This window comes from Rhineura floridana, chromosome 22 (assembly GCF_030035675.1).
Source record: "Rhineura floridana isolate rRhiFlo1 chromosome 22, rRhiFlo1.hap2, whole genome shotgun sequence".
NCBI lineage: Eukaryota > Metazoa > Chordata > Lepidosauria > Squamata > Rhineuridae > Rhineura > Rhineura floridana.
This window is the reverse complement of record NC_084501.1, coordinates 2,353,159-2,370,392: the sequence shown is the minus strand read 5'-3', so window position 1 is coordinate 2,370,392 and position 17,234 is coordinate 2,353,159. Positions and strand designations below refer to the sequence as shown.

The 17,234-nt window shown below is 48.6% G+C and overlaps 1 protein-coding gene across 1 annotated transcript; it reads left to right on the top strand.

The window, feature by feature from the left end:
* The first annotated feature begins 297 nt into the window (after window positions 1-297).
* On the top strand, window positions 298-16,641 carry GLMP (glycosylated lysosomal membrane protein). Its single transcript, XM_061606240.1, has 6 exons — window positions 298-469; window positions 4,882-5,139; window positions 6,411-6,608; window positions 7,704-7,922; window positions 11,911-12,188; window positions 13,456-16,641. The coding sequence occupies exons 1-6, from the start codon at window positions 368-370 to the stop codon at window positions 13,622-13,624; spliced, it is 1,224 nt and encodes a 407-aa protein (XP_061462224.1). The 5' UTR covers window positions 298-367; the 3' UTR covers window positions 13,625-16,641.
* Window positions 16,642-17,234: the final 593 nt, after the last annotated feature.

Here is a 17,234-nt window from a genome sequence, read left to right as displayed (position 1 = left end):
GTTAGCTACTGAGAAGAGTCTTCTCAGTGGCTGACTCACCTCTGTTCACTCTGATTGGCTCCAATCAGCAGGAAAGAACAAAGAAGCATGTTAGGAGACTCTTTTCAGTGGCCAGCACGCTCCCCTTTCATGCTGATTGGCTCATAGGATGCTATAGACATTGGGACCCTGCTCCCCCAAAAGTAAGAGATCTACCCTGGACGACTGCTCCGGCTCACAAGGGAGTCGCTCCGCCCCTTTTCGGACAGCGGCCTCTTCCGTGCCGCGGCCCCTTTAAGAGCCTCCTCTCCCCTTTGAAGTCGGAACCGGACGGATCAGCCGCTGCGTCACGTGGAGCCTTGCAACATCGGCGCTGCGGGAAGGCGCGATGCCGGGGGCGGCGGGCGGCTGGCGCGGGCTGCTGCTGTTGCTGCCGCTCGGGTGGCTGGCGGGGGGCCGGGCCGGGGACCCCGCGCCCTACCAGAGGAAGGTGAGGCCGGCGGCGCGCTGGGGCTGGGAGGTCTGGATCTGCCCTTAAGCGGCGCTGCGTTGGCGGCTGGGGGAGTCGGTGTTGCCTCGGCCAGGAACGGGGGAGCCCCCGTGGCCCGCCAGCTGCTGGTGGGTGGGCGCCCAGCCCCCTTTGGGGGTCCTCTTCCCTCGCCGACCCCGGCTGGGGGCTCCAGGCCGGGGACCCTCCGCTGGCGCTCTTCTCGCTGCTTGAGCTCGGGAGCTGCCGGAGCTGCAAGGCGAAACTGGGGGCATGTGGCTCCCGCCCCGCAGGCCGAGACCGTGAGGAGAAGAGAGCGCTCTGCACATGCAAAGAGGCACTCTTTTCCCCTGGTAGCTTGTGCCGTGCCCCAAAGGAAGGGGGAAGGCACACACGCACATACACGGCCGAGTTTGGACGTTATTGTGTACGTTTGTTGTGGGGGGGTTTCTTTGTTGAAGGAGAAGCAAGGCGAGTGAGCAGAGAGGCAAAGATGAGGGAAACGGGAAAGGAGAGGGAGGGTGGGATTCCTTGCGGGCTCCGAGCATTTTAAGGCCTGGAGCCACATGTGAATCTTAGTCTCCCAGAGGGGAGCCAGGGGTTGCACTTAGCCAGGTGCGCTTTCCAGGTGTATGAGTTCCAGTCTCTGCTCCTCCTTGACAACCTAGCCGGATCCCTTTCGGGGCCGGTCACCATACTTGTTCAGGAAGGCGGGTGCCTCCTCCGTTTTATCCTCATGGCAGCCCTGCGAAATAGGTCAGGCTGAAAGCAGGTGTTTGCCCGGTGAGGTCCGTGCCTCAGTGGGGATTTGAACCTGAGTCTCCTTGGCCCTAATCTGACACCTGCTCCGCTAAACCATACTGGCTCTCCACCTCTTAGCCTAACTCGCCTCTTAAGGTGGTTGCTAGGGTTAAAATGGGGGGAGGGCCTTATATGCCACCCTGAGCTTCCTAGCAAGAAGAGTGGGATTAAAACCCAAAGAAGGGAGTATATCCATGTTGTAGAAACTACAGTGGTGTTCCTTCTGGTAGTCTGGGCCCAGGCTCTGAACTGTTTGAAGCTGTTGTGTTCTTGCATTGTCTCATTTTCCCTCCTGAAAACTGTGCACCTGGCTGAATATGAGCCAACAGGCTAATGTGGCTGCAAAAAAAGGCAAATGCTATATTAGGCAGCATTAACAGAAGTATAGTTTTCAAATCATGTAAAGTCCTAGTTCCCCTCTGTTCAGCACTGGTTAGGCCTCATCTTGGGTCCTGCGTCCAGTTATGAACACTTAAGTTTAAGGATGCAGACAAACTGGAATGGGGTCAGAGGAGGGCAATGAGGATGATCAGGGGACTGGAAACAAAGCCCTGTGAGGAGAGACTGAAAGAACTGGGCATGTTTAGCTTGGAGAAGAGAAGACTGAGGGGAGATATCATAGCACTCTTCAAGTACATGAAAGGCTGCCACACAGGAGGGCCGGGATCTCTTCTCGATCGTCCCAGAGTGCAGGACACGGAATAATGGGCTCAAGTTGCAGGAAGCCAGATTTCGACTGGACATCAGGAAAAACTTCCTAACTGTTAGAGCCATACGACAATGGAACCAATTACCTAGAGAGGTAGTGGGCTCTCCGACACTGGAGATACTCAAGAGGCAGCTGGACTGGACTCAATGGCTTTATAGGCCCCTTTCAGCTCTAGGATTCGATTATTCTGATTCACTTGCTCCTCTCATCTCCGGGTGGGGCACCTGTGTGTGTGTTAAATGTCCTACAATTTGAGACAACTCTGGGGCCCTGTCCCTTAGGCTGGGGAGAGCAGTAGGTAGTTCCAGGCTGGAGTTTCTGACCTCAAATCCTGACTTCTTTGTCCTGTGAAAAATATGTCAACATGCTCTGGAATTCCCCTCTTAGAAGCCAGATCAGAGTCTGCAGGATTTTCTCTTTCTTTTCCTCCTGGTGAGTCTCTACTGCAATTGAGTTGCAAAGTTAGGGAATCAAAGCCATTCATTTCCGGTAAGCTTTGGGAGTAATAAAAGTTTGTGAGCACGGTCCACTGTCGCTGCCTGTTTGTCTGCCCTAAGCCTCATCTGGTAAAGCAATTTAGAGATTCTTTTACTCTTTATTTTCAAACATTGTCAAGCCTAGAATAAGTTTCTAATGAGCTGGTTTGTAGAGTGAGTGTTCCTTGTTTTTCAGTTCTGTGATGTTTTCAGTTCTTGATTTCTTTTTTTACAGCAGGAAGTAGATATGCTGATCTGGTCATATTTCATCTCCCACCCGCCCGCAAAAGTTCTAAAACAGCCTTTGCCAAGCTGGTGCCCACTGGCCGTTTGGGGCAGCAATTCCCATCAGGCCCAGATCACGCAGGATGGCTGAGGCTGATGGGATTTGTAGTCCAGAACATGCATATTCTCCCAGGCCGTTGGACCTTAATTTTTTGCTTGTCTTTTAGTGGGGTAGGATTGAGTTGGATCTGGTCTTTTATATATGTTGTTTGGGCCTTTTAGGTTGTACTTACTTTTACACTTATTTTAAATGTTTTTGTAGATCACGTTGAGTTTCACGTTTTTGAAAAAAAGCGACCTATTATTATTATTTCCTCATGGGCACTGCATGCCAGTGGTGGGTGGGCCAAAGTGAAAAGTGGGTGGAGCAAAAGGTATGACTCTTACCTTTGTACATTAGGCTATAATCCAAGGTTTTTACAGCTAGAGGGCACTAGGTTGGCAAAGGCTGTTTTAGAGAATGGTTCAATGTAAATGGACTGCCTTCAAGTCGATTCCGACTTATGGCGACCCTGTGAATGGGGTTTTCATGAGGCTGAGAGGCAGTGACTGGCCCAAGGTCACCCAGTGAGCTTCATGGCTTTGTGGGGATTCGAACCCTGGTCTCCCAGGTCGTAGTCCAACCACTACGCCACACTGGCTCTTAGAGAATGGAGTATGAATCAAAACAGTTTCTTCATCTACAAAGTCTTGCAAATGGCAATGGCAATCCCTGCCATCAGGCGTACAGTCTAAAAGACACGACCCAAGAGGGAAAGGGGTTGGGGGGGGAAGTTTGGGGGGGATCAAACTTGGGCACTGTTTCTCAGTTACAGAATTCTTGTAATGGCCAGCTGGATGAAAGGAGGGGGGCATCAAACCTTGCTAGCCTTTTGGCACATCAGGTAGAAAGGGCCGGCAGTCCTGGCTCTCTCCCGCTCTTCCCACCTGATAGAATGGCTGCTTAGAATTTTTGGAATGTAATCTTCTTGGGGCAGAGACTTCTACTCTGTAAAAGGATCGTGCACAATGATGGCACAATCTATAAATAAATGAGCAGTGTATGTGTATACTGAGTAACACAAGCGGAAACAGCAGGCCTGTGTCCTGAGAGGGAGCTTCTAGCCTTCCTTCTGACCCAGGGAGGAGCAAGAGGGATGGGAATCTGAACCTGTCATTAATACTGCTTCATGGCACAAAGGGTGAACAGCTTCTACAAACAAAATGAAAAGCAGAGTGCAATGCAATGTTGTGACCTCAGTAGCACATTCCAAGCGAAACCACTTTGCAGATCCTGCTGCAAATATCTCTTCCTGGAGAACCTCTTTTTGTTGGCAGAAGGAAACGTTGGGTTCGCTACCACCGCTTCCTGTGTGCCCCTCTCCCTTCTCAGCCTCTGGCTCGGGTGCCAAGCGTGGTCCTGCAAGCCCTGGGGGCCTGACCCATAGCACACCTTCTTCTCCAGGCCACAGTCCTCCTGGCCCTGCTTTGCCCCCTCCTCAAGTGCTTTTGCTTGGCTAGAATGTGTCCTTCAACACGGATTATGGCTCTTGCTTCCCTGGAGCCCGGCGTTTTCTTCTGCAGAGGTAGGTAGGTAGGTAGGGGGGTGTGTGTGTGTGTGTGTGTGTGTGTGTGTGTGTGTGTGTGTGTGGAAACTAGCCTACTGTTCAAAGGTAACATTTACACTTGTAGCTCCACCCACTTTTGCTTCTGGCCCTGCCCACCACTGGGATGTGGCCCCAGGAAGGTCGCCCAGAAGGGAATGCGGCCCTCCTTGGGCTGAAAAAGGCCCCCCACCCCATCATAAAGCAAAGCAAGAACACCTCTCGCCCCTCCGGACATTGCTGGCCTTGATCTCCCATCACCTCGACAGTGGGACACGTTGGCTGGGGCTGATGGGAGATGGTGGGGAGGGGCCATAGGTTGGTTTGTTTCTTTATTTATTGAATTAGTCAGTTGCTTTTCTATACAAATATGTGCACTCAGAGCAACTAACAGTTAATAAAAATTTAAAAGGTAATAGTGTTTTATAGATAGGTAGATATACAGGTAGATAGTGTTTCTAAAAAACATTTTCCCCACCCCTGCTGTGTGAGAACAGGGGCCCAATTTTGCTAAATGTTTGTGACGCAGAATTAACCCTTTGTGGGAACATCCTTTTCCAGATCTCTCTGGAATACAACCCAGGCTTGAACTCCTCTGCCGTGAACCTCCTGCATGTCCGGGCCGTGGGTCTCAAGGACACCATCCATTACGTCTGGAGCACCATTGGGGCGCCCACGGTGTTGCTGCTGTACACACAGAGCCAGAATAGCAGCCTCCATGTCAACTGGACCAGGCTGCTGTCTCCCGGTCCCTCTGGAGCTATCTGGGTTGAGCCCGCGGACAGCGTCTTGTATGCCACAGCTGTTGTCTTTTCCAAGGTATGGTGGGGATCTGGGGAGGTGGAGGGTGGAGAGTGGAGAAAGGGATGTCATCTTGATGGGGCTGGAAAGGGGTGTGGAAAGATGTGCTCTCGGGTCAACTGGGAGGGATTAGCTGCAAAGGCCTAAGCGCCCCACCCCACCCCCAAAGAGCCTGTGTGGGTACTCGACAGAGTGTTGGACTTGAAGGATCACCTGCCTCAACATCAGGCTGGCACATGGGCCATTTTTGGGCGCCCTCCTCTGTGTGCTTCCACCACCTGAAGTGAAGTGGTGGTGATGCGAGAGAAGGCCTCCTCCGTGGTGGCCCCTTGGTTGTGGAACACTCAAATCAGCCTAAAACCCACTTCAAAGGGAGAATAACTATTTAGAAGGCCTTGGAAAATAAAAAGGGGTTTTACCTGGTGTAGGAAAGAGAGCAAGGTGGGTCACTTTTCCTACTCTGACTATGCAATGATTCCTTAAGAGTTGGTATCATGCAGCTGGATGGGAAGCCGAGCAGTCCCTCTTGAGGTCAGTGGGGTTTCCTCCTATGGCAGCATCTGTTGAGTTGCAACCCTCGTGACTTAATGCTCCTCTGCAAGAGGGTCACCAAATCTTAAACACTAGAGACCATTGGAGGGCGATATCCTGCGATACCCGACAGGATCTGCAGTTTTATCTGGGGGATGCTTAGATTTCACATGGTGACCTTAAAGTGCTAATTCTTGTAACAGTAGCCCTGTGAGGGAATACACTGTCATTGTGCCGCATGTTTTTTTTTTTTTTTTTTGAGGGGGGGGCAAGATAAGGATAGGAGAATGACTGTGGCTTACCTAAGGAGAGTAATCCGTGGCTGAGGTGAGATTTGAACTAGGTCCTGCTCTAGTTCACAGCTTCTTGCAAGGCTGTTTAAGACTTTTGCATCGGAGTGGATAGGATGCTGGATGGCTTTGGGATTCTTCTGGCTATTCCAATCCTTGTGCCAAATGCAGAGACAGCAGGAGGCATTAACAGAGGAGCCCTCCTCTCTGTACATTTTTCTTCTCATTCGTCTGTCATTTCCAACATGGGAGGCACCCCAAAGTGTGAGCCTGTGAGTCTTCCAGAAGACATTTTTGTTCAGCTTGAGTAAAGTGAGTCAGTTTTTGTATAAGTTTCCTTTTTGAATGTTGCTTTGTGAGGGACTCTTTGTGAGAAGATGGCTGTGTAAGTGGAATCTAGAGGAGGCTGAGATGTGTGTATTTTGACATGGATTGCAGTCAGTAGTTTCGCAACGTTGATGCTTCTAGGTGTTTGAGTACAATGGCACCAAGACATCCAATCTCTCCAAGGCTCATGCAGATGACTTCTATCCCACCTACAATTTGGCCAACTTCACCTGGGACAGCCTTGATGGTCGGCTGAATGAGACCACCTTGACAGCAACATTTCGGGGAGTCTGCTCAAATCCCAGAGGAACCACCTGGAATGGAAGCATATCCTTTCAGGTAAAAGAGTATGTTGCTTCCCCTCCAATAGGTCAAATGACCGGGGCTGCATCTTTTTGTCATGGGCCACATCCTGTGAGTGTGTATAATGCATGTACCAAATCAGAGATGTGGGGTGGAAAATGTTTCAAAACAGGAGATTTTCCAGTGCTTTATTTTTCTGTGGAAAAATTTCTGTTTCATGAGTTCATTAGTAACAGTGAACTAATGCCAATTGCAAATAAACATTGAGCAGTTTCAAAGTTTTAAACTTTTTTAAACTAAATACAAGTAAAATAAACATGCAAAATTAGGTAACCTTTGGCCCTTCAGATGTTGTTGGACTCAAGCTCCCAGTTGTGAGGAATGGCATTGTCCATGCATTAGTAACTTCAAAGTTGGATTACTGCAATGTGCTCTATGTGGGGCTACCCTTGAGGTCACCCTGGAGCTGCAGCTAGTGCAGAACACGATGACTAGGTTGCTGGGGGTTGGGGGTTAGTTGCTATCATATATACACCTTGCTTGCAAGATTTGCACAGGCTGCCAGTCTGCTACCAGGCCAGGTTCAAGGTTTTGGTTCAAACATACAAGGCCCTGTACAGCTCAGGACCTTACTTAGAGACCCCCTATTCTTAATATAGCCAGTGGGTCACTGTCTTCTGCAGGAGTTTCTCCTTGAAGGCCCTAAAATATCAGAAGCCTGCACCACAATAACTTGGAGTGGGGCTTTCAGTGGGGCTGCTCCTGTTCTGTGAAACAGCATCCCTGTCGAGATACGACAGGCACCCAACTGTTTGCACGTTCCAGACACCATTGAATAGAATCATAGAACAGTAGAGTTGGAAGGGGCCTATAAGACCATCAAGTCCAACCCCCTGCTCAATGCAGGAATACATTTTTGTTTTCTAACTGTTGGCCGTGCTGGCTTGGGGCTGATGAATGCTGGCAGTCCAAGGATATCTGGACAGCTAAGGCTTCCCCACCCTGGCTTAATTTTTCCAGATATGCTGCAGCCCATCGCTAGCAACTCCTGCCACCCTGGCGCACACACGGTGAGACTTCTTTGCTTACCTAGTCAGCTTTTCATTGTCTGTCCCCATGACTGCTCCACAGGTGACCGCTTACGAAGGGGCCAGCCGCGACGGCCCACTCCCACGCCTCCTGCACACAGCCAACAGCTCCAAGGTGGAGTTCATCATGCATGAGGTTGCTCCCCGTGGCAACCGCTCTCGTTTTGCCCTGGAGATTGCCACGGTGGAAAAGAGAGGTGGGCGTAAGCAGCTGGAATCCATCCGCTCCATTGATGATGAGTATACCCCGACGATATTTGAGGTATGCCCTGTGCTGGGACTTGAAACTTGCAACATGTTAAACATCTTAAACATGTGCAGAGTGCCTTTTCACTGCTGACCAGCAACACTTGGTTCCAAGTATTTGAGGTTAGGAAAAGGGGTTTCCAGGTAAGAGGGTGTGACTTCCAGACAGGTAAGCATTAGCCTTATCATTTCTCTTGTCTAGAAATTGTTTATTTTTATTTGTTTTTAATTATTCATTTTTATACTGCCATTTCCTCCAAGCGTCTTGGGTATGTGTGGTTCTCCCACCCCTGCCTCATTTTATCATTACAACAGTCCTGTGAGGTAGGTTAGAAAGAGAGAGAACTGCCCCAAGTTCACTCAGCAAGCTTCATGGCTGAGCAAGGATTTGAACTCAGATCTCCACAGTCCCAGTTGAGTCCTCTAACCACTGCACCACGTTGATTACATATAGGCCCAGTTTTAACTGAGGATGGTGACAAAATTCTTAGGGAAGGGGTGTAAACAAGGCCATTGTGGTTTTCACACTTCCCAGAAGAGGCTTCTGTCTGTTTGGCTACTTTGAAAATGCTAGACTAGCTGGGCCCTTTTTGACTTGATCCAGGTGTAGGGCTCTTGCGTTCTTACCTTTAGTTTTGTTTTAAAAGGCAATCGCTTCTTTATTTGAGATATTTATATCCTTGTATAGTTCAGGTCAGGTTCCAAAAATAGTAAAGTACACACACAAAATGTAAAAGGAATACACAGTAAAAGCCACTGATAACATTTAAAAGCAACTGCAGCAAGATGCAGGTCATAAAACAAAACAGAAAGCCAGTGTGAGCAAAAAACAACAGGATTGTGCATAATTATGGGAGGCAGTAACAATCCAGCCTCAAAAGCAGGAGTGAAGGGCCTGCATGGCCTCCCAGTTGTGCTCTTGGACTCCGTTTCCCATCAGCCCCAGTCGGAGCAGCCAGTGGTCTGGGATGATGGGAGTTGGAGGCCAGCAAATATATATATATATATATATATTTATATTTAAAAACTACACACTTTGCACTCTGATAGAGATGCAAAGTGCCTCTTCCCCGGTCATTCAGAGCGATCATTTGATGGGCAGAGAGGGGAAGGTTACCCTCTTCTCAGCTGATGGGTGCAGATTAGGTGAGGGTGCTGTTGGTGCAGGTGCGCATGCAAGAGTGTGAGGTCTCACACACACACACACACACACACACACACACAGAGAGAGAGAGAGAGAGGCATGCAGCCCCTGGAGAGCTGGCCAAGGATGAATTTGGCCCTTGGGCCAAAAACTTTTAGCCACCTCTGGTACTGGGCTTTAAAGCTCAGTGCCAGCACTTTATTTATTTATTTATTTATTTATTAAATTTATTAGTCGCCCATCTGGCTGGTTGTCCAGCCACTCTGGGCGACGTACAAGATAAAAAAAAAAAAAAAGTGCCCACTTTGAAGTGGGCACTCGAACCATTAGAGGACTGATGCTGTTTGAGCAATGAGGTAACATACCTTGAATCCTGGCTCCAGTGAGTCGCCTGGCAGAGGCATTTACAACACGCTAAAGCTCCTGGGTGCTTTTCAGTAATGAGGGAGTTCTCCAGATCTCCCTGGGCAGGCTGTTCCAGAGGTGTGGAACCTCCACGGAGAAGGCCCCAGCTTCTGCACTTGCGGCCCAGGTGGGGAGCAGAGCGAACAGGGCCTCTGTGGCCGATTGTGAAATCCAGCCCATAAGGGAGCAGATGGCCTGCTTTCAGAGGGGCTGCTCAGCAATAAGGGCTGTCACGGCAGGCAGATGCCTCTGGAAGATGGCAGTCGTCCCGTCGGTCTTCCTTTGGCATCTGCTGCTGTAGGGGAGGGAGTATTCGATGTTTTCTTAGTTCGTGTGAGGGGGTGAGCTGAACAGGCTGGTGAGGCTGCGTTGACTGACGCCTGGCCCACGCCTGCCACAGAATCAGATGGTAGGATCCTGATACTGTGCAGTGAGTACTGTCACTGCTGGTTTGGAATGCTGTTTGAAGGTTCTCTTTTTGAAACAAGCACACACAAACCTTTCTTGCAAGCAGAAAGCTAGCACTTGAGCGAGTTGGGTTAGAGCCTTTCTACATCCCTGCATTCCCATACCTGATTAAACTGCGTTATCCCTTTTGAACCTAAACACCAACTGTGTTGGATTAGACCCAGCTGGGTTCAGCTCCCTCTTTGCAACGGTGGCCGCTTCATAGGCAGGGCACAAAGTAGCTGCCCTTCCCTGCCCTTTGCCTTCCCAGCATTTGGTATTCAGAGGTAGACTGCCTTTGAACGTGGATGTCCCATTTTAACTTACTAGCCACGGTAACTTACAGACCACCTCCTCTCCCTTCTCCATGGATTTATCTCGTCATTTTGAAAGCCATCTAAGCCAGCAGACTCACCAATGGGTTTTGTGGCATGAATCTTTTATGGGGAGAGGCCTTCTGCCCATGGGAAGTCCCATTCAGGGTGCCAAGGGGCTGTGATGCTCGTCTGCTGCAGCCCCAGTAGCAGGGGGTGGTTGATGGTTGTTTATGGGGTTCTTCCCTTGCTCTCTAGCGCCCCCTCTGTGTTGCCGTTGCCTGCCACAGGCCCACATCTTCCCTCCACTCCAGCGGGGGTGGCCGTTGTAGGGGAGCAGTGTGATGCGTCCTTCCCTGGCTCTCCCTGTCAGGTTCCTACCTGCTCGTGGTTACTGCCTGTCTCTAGGCACCACCAAGGACTCCACCAGTCTGGACCGCACTCTCTTATGGTTTACCTATCCGCTCTAGCACAGATCTCAACAGATCCCCCTGCTAGGCAACCACCAGTAACGTCCCAATACTAGTATTCCCAGAGACTCTGAATACTGGTATTGTTATTCTCTTCACCGCTGCCACCCTTTGTTACAGTTCCCCTTCAGCCTTGGTCATTACCTTACCCTCCCTTCTGGTCTGTGAAACCCCAGCCAAGGATCAGGCCTTTGGTAAACCAAATTAAGTATTTATTAAAGATAACAAAGCTAACAAGATTAACAAGATTTCTTCTTCAGGCACATAAGCATATGGTTTTACTCAATACTAATCCGAACTCCACCTCCCTCCTTCTTCACGCTCTCCTGGCAAACAACTCTCTCAAACCCCACCAAGCAATCCACTCTTTCTCTTCTCCCCCCAGATTCCACAATTCACCACCTCACATTCCCCCAGATTTACCTGTCATCCTTTCATTTATACTGTCAGCCATTTTAAACATTCAGCCAATCATCAAGCATTCTATTGCCCATTCACTCCCCCTCCTCTTTCACTACTTACCATGTATACTCTAAACAACCAGCACTTACCATATATACACTAATATATAGGAACATCACAAGCAGCCACTGAAGTTAACTGTGATCCTGAATCGACAGGCAGTGCCTTGTATGGTATGACATGGGAAGTGGAACTCCTGCCTTTGTAGCAGCCCCTTCTACCAACCAGGAGCAACACGGAATTTGGGTGGCTAACGGAGGAGGACAGCGCCACCATTGAGAAGAAGCCAGGACAGCTTTTGGGGGGAGTTATGGGGCTGTGGCATGTCTCAGGGTATTCCACATTTGGTGGAATTTGTGGAGTTTGAGCTTCCAGCAATGAAAGTTAAAACTTTTAGAGAAATACTTTTTTATTCATTTGCCAGAACATTTCAAGTTATTTTTGCTGTTGTTGGGATTATGTTTTGGTGTTTCTGTTGTTGGAGCTTATTATGAATTTTAAGGGCATTGTTTCAATTTATTATATATTTCTTAATGAGTTGTTTTCTTTAACTTACTGTTTGACTATGAATTTTGTTTTGCAACTGATTGAATTATGTAACTTTTTTTTTTCATGGTGTGAGCCGCCTTGAGCATAGATTCTTATGGAAAGGCAGCATACAAATAAACCATGATGATGATGATGATGTTGATGATGATTGCCTGCCTTGCCTAATCTTACGGCTGCTTCCCCCTTTCCCTTCTCGCTGCCCCCTTGGCGCAGATGGCCCAGCTGGTTTCTGTGCCCCTCAATGGCAGTCTTGGCTCAAGCTTCCTCCAGTGGAAGACGGCGGCGTACAGCGCCCTGCAGCCAAAGCGAGGAGACACTGTCCACTGCCAGTATTACCCGCTGCAGATGGTGAACCGCACCCTGCCCAGGCCTAGCATAGCCCACGGCTACTTTGGAGAGGAGCAGGGGCGAGACTACAGCGTGGCCGCCATCAATATATCCTTCGGCAGCGAGGACAACGAGGCCTACGAAGAAAACGGCCACCTAAGCTGGTGAGAAGCCATCTCAAGAGCTGGGTCTTTTCTTCCTGCGTAAGGATGGGTGGGAGAAAATGCCTCTCGCCTGCCTGTTAGCTGAGCTGCTGTGACCTCACAGAAGCTTTTTGAACACTTCCTGAAATGTTTGCCAACCTTCTGTTGCTGACAGCTCCCCCTGAGCAGTGCAAGGTCACGTTTTGGCTTTTTTTACAGGTGGGGAGCTGCTCATTGGGGGGGGGGCTGAGTGCTTTAGGAACAAAAGGAGGGAGGACTGATCAGGGAAGGAGTTGAGGAGGGAGGGATTTCAGGCAAGGTGAAGCAATGGGCTTCATGCTGATGCTTTGGGAGGTAGTTCCAAGGGGGAAGGCCAACAAGGGTAAAAGGGTAGAGGCACTGGGGAGATGCGTGAGCTGTGGAGGCTGGTGGAGCGAAGGGCAGAGGAAGGGGCGTGATGGGGGTGGAGGAAAGTCTGAAGGGAAGGATTGGGAGGTTGTGCAGGATTCAGAAGCAGACAGGAGTGAGAGGTTGCAAGTTCATTTGTAATTAATAATATTTTTTTAATTGACAACCTTGCCATACAGCAGCCTTTGCAAGCCTAGTGCTCTCAGATGGCCGTTCTGGCTGAGGCTGATGGGAGTTGTGGTCCAAAATATCTGGAGGGCACCAGGTTAGCTAAGGCTGAGTAGTGCTTTACAGAGGAACCACAGCCGAACAAGCCGCTTCTCACCTAGCGCACCGCCTGAAATTACTCTGCAGCACAGATCTGAAGTGTACAGATCCAAGTCACTGCTAGAATTCCTTGTCAAAATATGAGGGAATGAGAGTGATGCTTTCATTGTCCTGGTGGCCTTTAATGCAGCCTGAAATCGTTCTGCACCTACCAGAGTAGTTAAAAAAGCAGGCACCTCCTGCTTTTCATCTTAGAAGGAGTCATAACAAACTGCTGGCATTTACGACTGCAGGACCATGCCCAGCTTTTTCTAATATGTTTTTGCTCCAAAGTGTGGATTCAGCCTGAAGAAGAGTTCTAGGGAAGTCTAAAGCTTGCTGGCTATTTTGTGACTTTATACGTGGCCTTAATAAAGGTGTCACCCTATCGTTATCGCCCTATTTTTCAAAGATATACAAACAAAGAGGTCCCTGCCCCAAGGATCTTTTAAACTTGATTTTGACAGTGGACAATAAATAGAGAGGAGGGAGAAGCAAGTCTAAAAGTGGAGTATTAGCTGACAACCATTTCTCACCCTTCTCTTCCCTTCCCCACCCCGGCTATTCCTTCCAGGTCTGCATTGATCGGCTTTGGTGAACCCCCCAAGGATGGGTTTTCCCCACTCGTGATCACAATTCTTGCAGTGGCACTGGGGACCCCAGTGGCGCTTTTGGTTGGGGGGAGCATCACTGTGCTGCTCACACGGAAGAATCGCTATTCAGAGTATGAACCAATCAACTGATTGTCGTGAAACCAGAAATGGACGTTTGCCCAGAGCTTCTTGGCCAAACTGGCTGCTGGTGGCTTCTTACCTCAGGGGCATCTCTTGCTGCTGTTTCTGGGGTGTGTTACTTCAGTTTGTTCTGGGGGGGGGCTTCTCAGTGGCTGAAAACTTAATATGTTCTGGTGTCCTCATTTTCGATGGTGCTACCTGGAGGGGGGTAACCTGCTTTGTCCCAACCTGTAACTTATTGTGGAGGGATGAGGACAATGCATTTTTACAGTTTGACTCTGCTTCTAATGATCACTCCTCAAAGGTTTCCTTCCAGCCACTTGAAATGATCATCGCTAAGAGGGGTCCACAGTTCTTGGTTGCATCGATGACATTTCTGTTTGCAGCAGGGACGGGGAACCTGTGACAGGGAGGGGGACCCTTCAGGTGTTCTCGGACTCCAGCACCCATCGTCATCAGCCCTGACCATTGGCCATGCTGGCTGGGGCTGGTGGGCGCTAGAGCCCAGCTGCATCTAGAGAGCCACAGCTTCTTCATCCCTGGTTTGCGGCCTGGATTGCCCAAATGGGCTTCTGTGTTTTTCTGGCATTGGCCATGTTGGAGAGGCTGAATTATCTCTACGTTTCTCCGCCTCGCACCCTGCGAGAAGCCTTGGGAAGGTGGGGCTGCAATTTCCTGTTCCGCTTCCTTCACCAGACATTGTTTTTTAAAACGTGACACACTGCATAGTATCTATAATTTTGCCAGAGTGTATAAATCTCTGCTTGGAGAGTGGGGTGGGTGGCTCTTTCCCCCCAAAATCATTCCTCTCTCTTCTGCCCTCTGAAAGATAACAGCATTTTGCGCTGTGTAGTTTAATCAATGATCTTTGACCAGACATCTTCCCATCCTAAAGGAGATGGTCTGCCTTAAAAAAAAAAAAAAAAAAAAAAAGCTTTGTCTTGCGTTCAACGGGTTAGATTTACGAAGGAACTGTTTTTTATATCACTGCTCTGAAATACCTCCTTTCTGCAGTTGCCAACTTTTTTCTGACTAAGGCTCCTGTGTCTTTTTTTTTTTTTTTTTTAAAGAAACAACTTTTTCCCCTGATACGGTTCTGCAGAGATGGTGGAGGCTACAACAGTTTCTCTTGGCAGTGTATGATTATTACTTCAACAGGATCTCTCCTGTTAAAATCTCTCTTTGGATCTCTTCCCCATTATACAGCTGCCGAACGGCACAGGAGCATTTGGGAAGAAGTTGGCAACATGTTTGTCTCCCCCCCCCCCCCCCACAAAAGGTTAAACCACTAGTTGTTGTGTTTACAGGCTATTGGCCACAAAACAAACTCAAATGACAAATTGCACTATTGATTTTAAAGTAATGCACCTTTTTCTTCCTGGAGTTAGTTCCATCTCCTTGCACTAGTTTCCATTCTTCCTCTGTTCCTCAAAGCATTGCTCACCTCATCTGTCCTGCCTGCTGGTCTCCTGAGCGATAGGGATGGAAGGGTGGACTAAGGGGTCAGGCGGAGTCGAGGGTTTGGCAGGGCTGGACCCTATGAAAAGGTAGCCAGCCCTGCCTGGGCTGCTGTGGAACCTTGTTGGCTTTTGATGTCCCAACCTGGTGCCTTTCAGATGTTTTGAACTACAACTGCCATGTGCCCTCCCACCCACCCAGCACAGCCATAATAGTTGTAGCCTAAACAGAGTTGTAGTCTGAAACATGTGAAGGGCACCAGGTTGGGGAAAGGAGCTGCCTTGGAGAGACAGCTCAACACAGGGGGCATACCTGATTAGTCTGTCTCTGCCTTCATGTCTCAGGGTAGGGATTTTTTTTAATTGGAGGTGGGGGGGCTAAGTCCAACTGTTAGAGGGTGCCTGAAGAACTGGAATCAGTTCTGAAGCTCTCATTCAAAGGTGCGGGGGGGGGAGGGCTTTGATTTGGACTGTGCGAATATCTTGCCTTTTTGGGCTGGGGGTAGAGGGAGCTGATTCTCCCAGCTGCTTTGGCACACAGGTTTGCAACATAATCGAAAGCACCCCTCCTCAGCTTGGTGCCCTCCAGATGCTGTCTGACTCCAACTTCCGTCAGTTCCCGCCAGCATGAGCGATGCTCAGGGGACAATGGGAAATGTAGTCCAACAACATCTGGAGGAGGGGCGGAGTTTGGTCTAAAGGGACGTGATCACTTGCAGAGGTGGTCAGGGAGCGCATGTCTACCCCACCTGTCTTTTCGTGGACCAATTAAAGAAGATGGTTTCACTTTGGAAATTGCTTCCTGTGGTTGTTGCCTGCTCACGTCTTTCTGTTCCAAAGTGTGGATTTGGGGAGGTGAACCATCCTAACAGATGAGTGTGTGTGATTTGTGGCTGTGCTGGTACCTGGGCTTGGGTGAAGACAGTGGCTAGATGGAGGGGTGCGCACGCACCCCCCCCACACACACACCTTTCTTAATTTTAAACATTGGGATATGTTTTTTAAATCTGCATTTCAGATCTGCATTTTTTGGTTAATACATATTTTAAATCCCCCAATATATATATTTATGATGAAGCTCAATGTTTTCCAGCTATATATGTATGATGTGCAGTCTCCCCCCCCCCTTCAAGATTCTGGGGTTCCCATGTAGGGGAGTATTCTGCCAAATTGGTTCAGTGGAAATTTCCAATGGTTCATGATCACAAAGATTCTTTTCTGTTCTGAAGTAGCTATAATGATACTCTGCCAGTCTTCTGGATTTTTTGTTGACGATAGGAGAGCAACAATAATAGAAATCACCATCACCATTTGAAGACAGTGAGATGAAATGCATTCGCAGCCCTCCAAGCGCAACACTCTTCGTGTGCAGAAGGAATAATCACCTGTTGGGGATGCTTGAAAAATTTGAACTTTGTGACTATCAGCGGAACTGATTTGCATCTTCCGGACTTATGTGTGGATTGAAACTTGAATTATCTAGCAATCTTTGTCCTTCCTGAATGTTCCTATATAGTTCTCAGCTGAAAAATGTAATCACATTGCATTTTAAAACGTGTCCTTTTGCAATAGTTGACCTTTGTTTTTATTGTATTTTTAATGTTTTTATTGTGTGATTGTTTTCTTTTTGTTGTAAACTGCTTTGATGTTTTTAATGATTTTTATTTATTTATTTTAATTTCCCTGCAGCAAAGGTCAAAGCAGGGGCTCTTAGTTTAGAAAGCAATTTGACGAAGGGTGAGGACTGTGATGTTCCTATATTAATGTATATATGGTAAGTGTTGTTGTTTTAGAAGATACATGGTAAGTGGAGTGAAAGAGGGAGTGAATGGGCAGTAGAAGGGGAGATGATTGGCTGAGTGTTTAAAATGGCTGAATGTATAAAAGGAAGAGTGGGAGTGGAATCTGGGGGGGAGAAGAGAAAGAGTGGATTGCTTGGTGGGGTTTGAAAGAGTTGTTTGCCAGGAGAGCGTGAAGAAGGAGGGAGGTGGAGTTCAGATTAGTATTGAGTAAAACCATATGCTTATGTGCCTTAAGAAGAAATGTGGTGGCAGTAGCGGTGGGATACGAACAACAGAGAATCCAGATACGAACCAAAGAGAGTCCCAAAGACACGTGGTGACAAAGGAGACTACGTCACAGGTGTTGGCTGTAGCAGTGAG

Excerpts from the sequence above, each read along its gene's own strand:
- GLMP (XM_061606240.1), top strand. The coding sequence starts at position 368 with ATGCCGGGGGCGGCGGGCGGCTGGCGCGGGCTGCTGCTGTTGCTGCCG. Across the intron at positions 7,923-11,910 it reads ATACCCCGACGATATTTGAG|ATGGCCCAGCTGGTTTCTGT; the intron begins GTATGCCCTGTG and ends CCCTTGGCGCAG. Across the intron at positions 12,189-13,455 it reads GAAAACGGCCACCTAAGCTG|GTCTGCATTGATCGGCTTTG; the intron begins GTGAGAAGCCAT and ends TATTCCTTCCAG.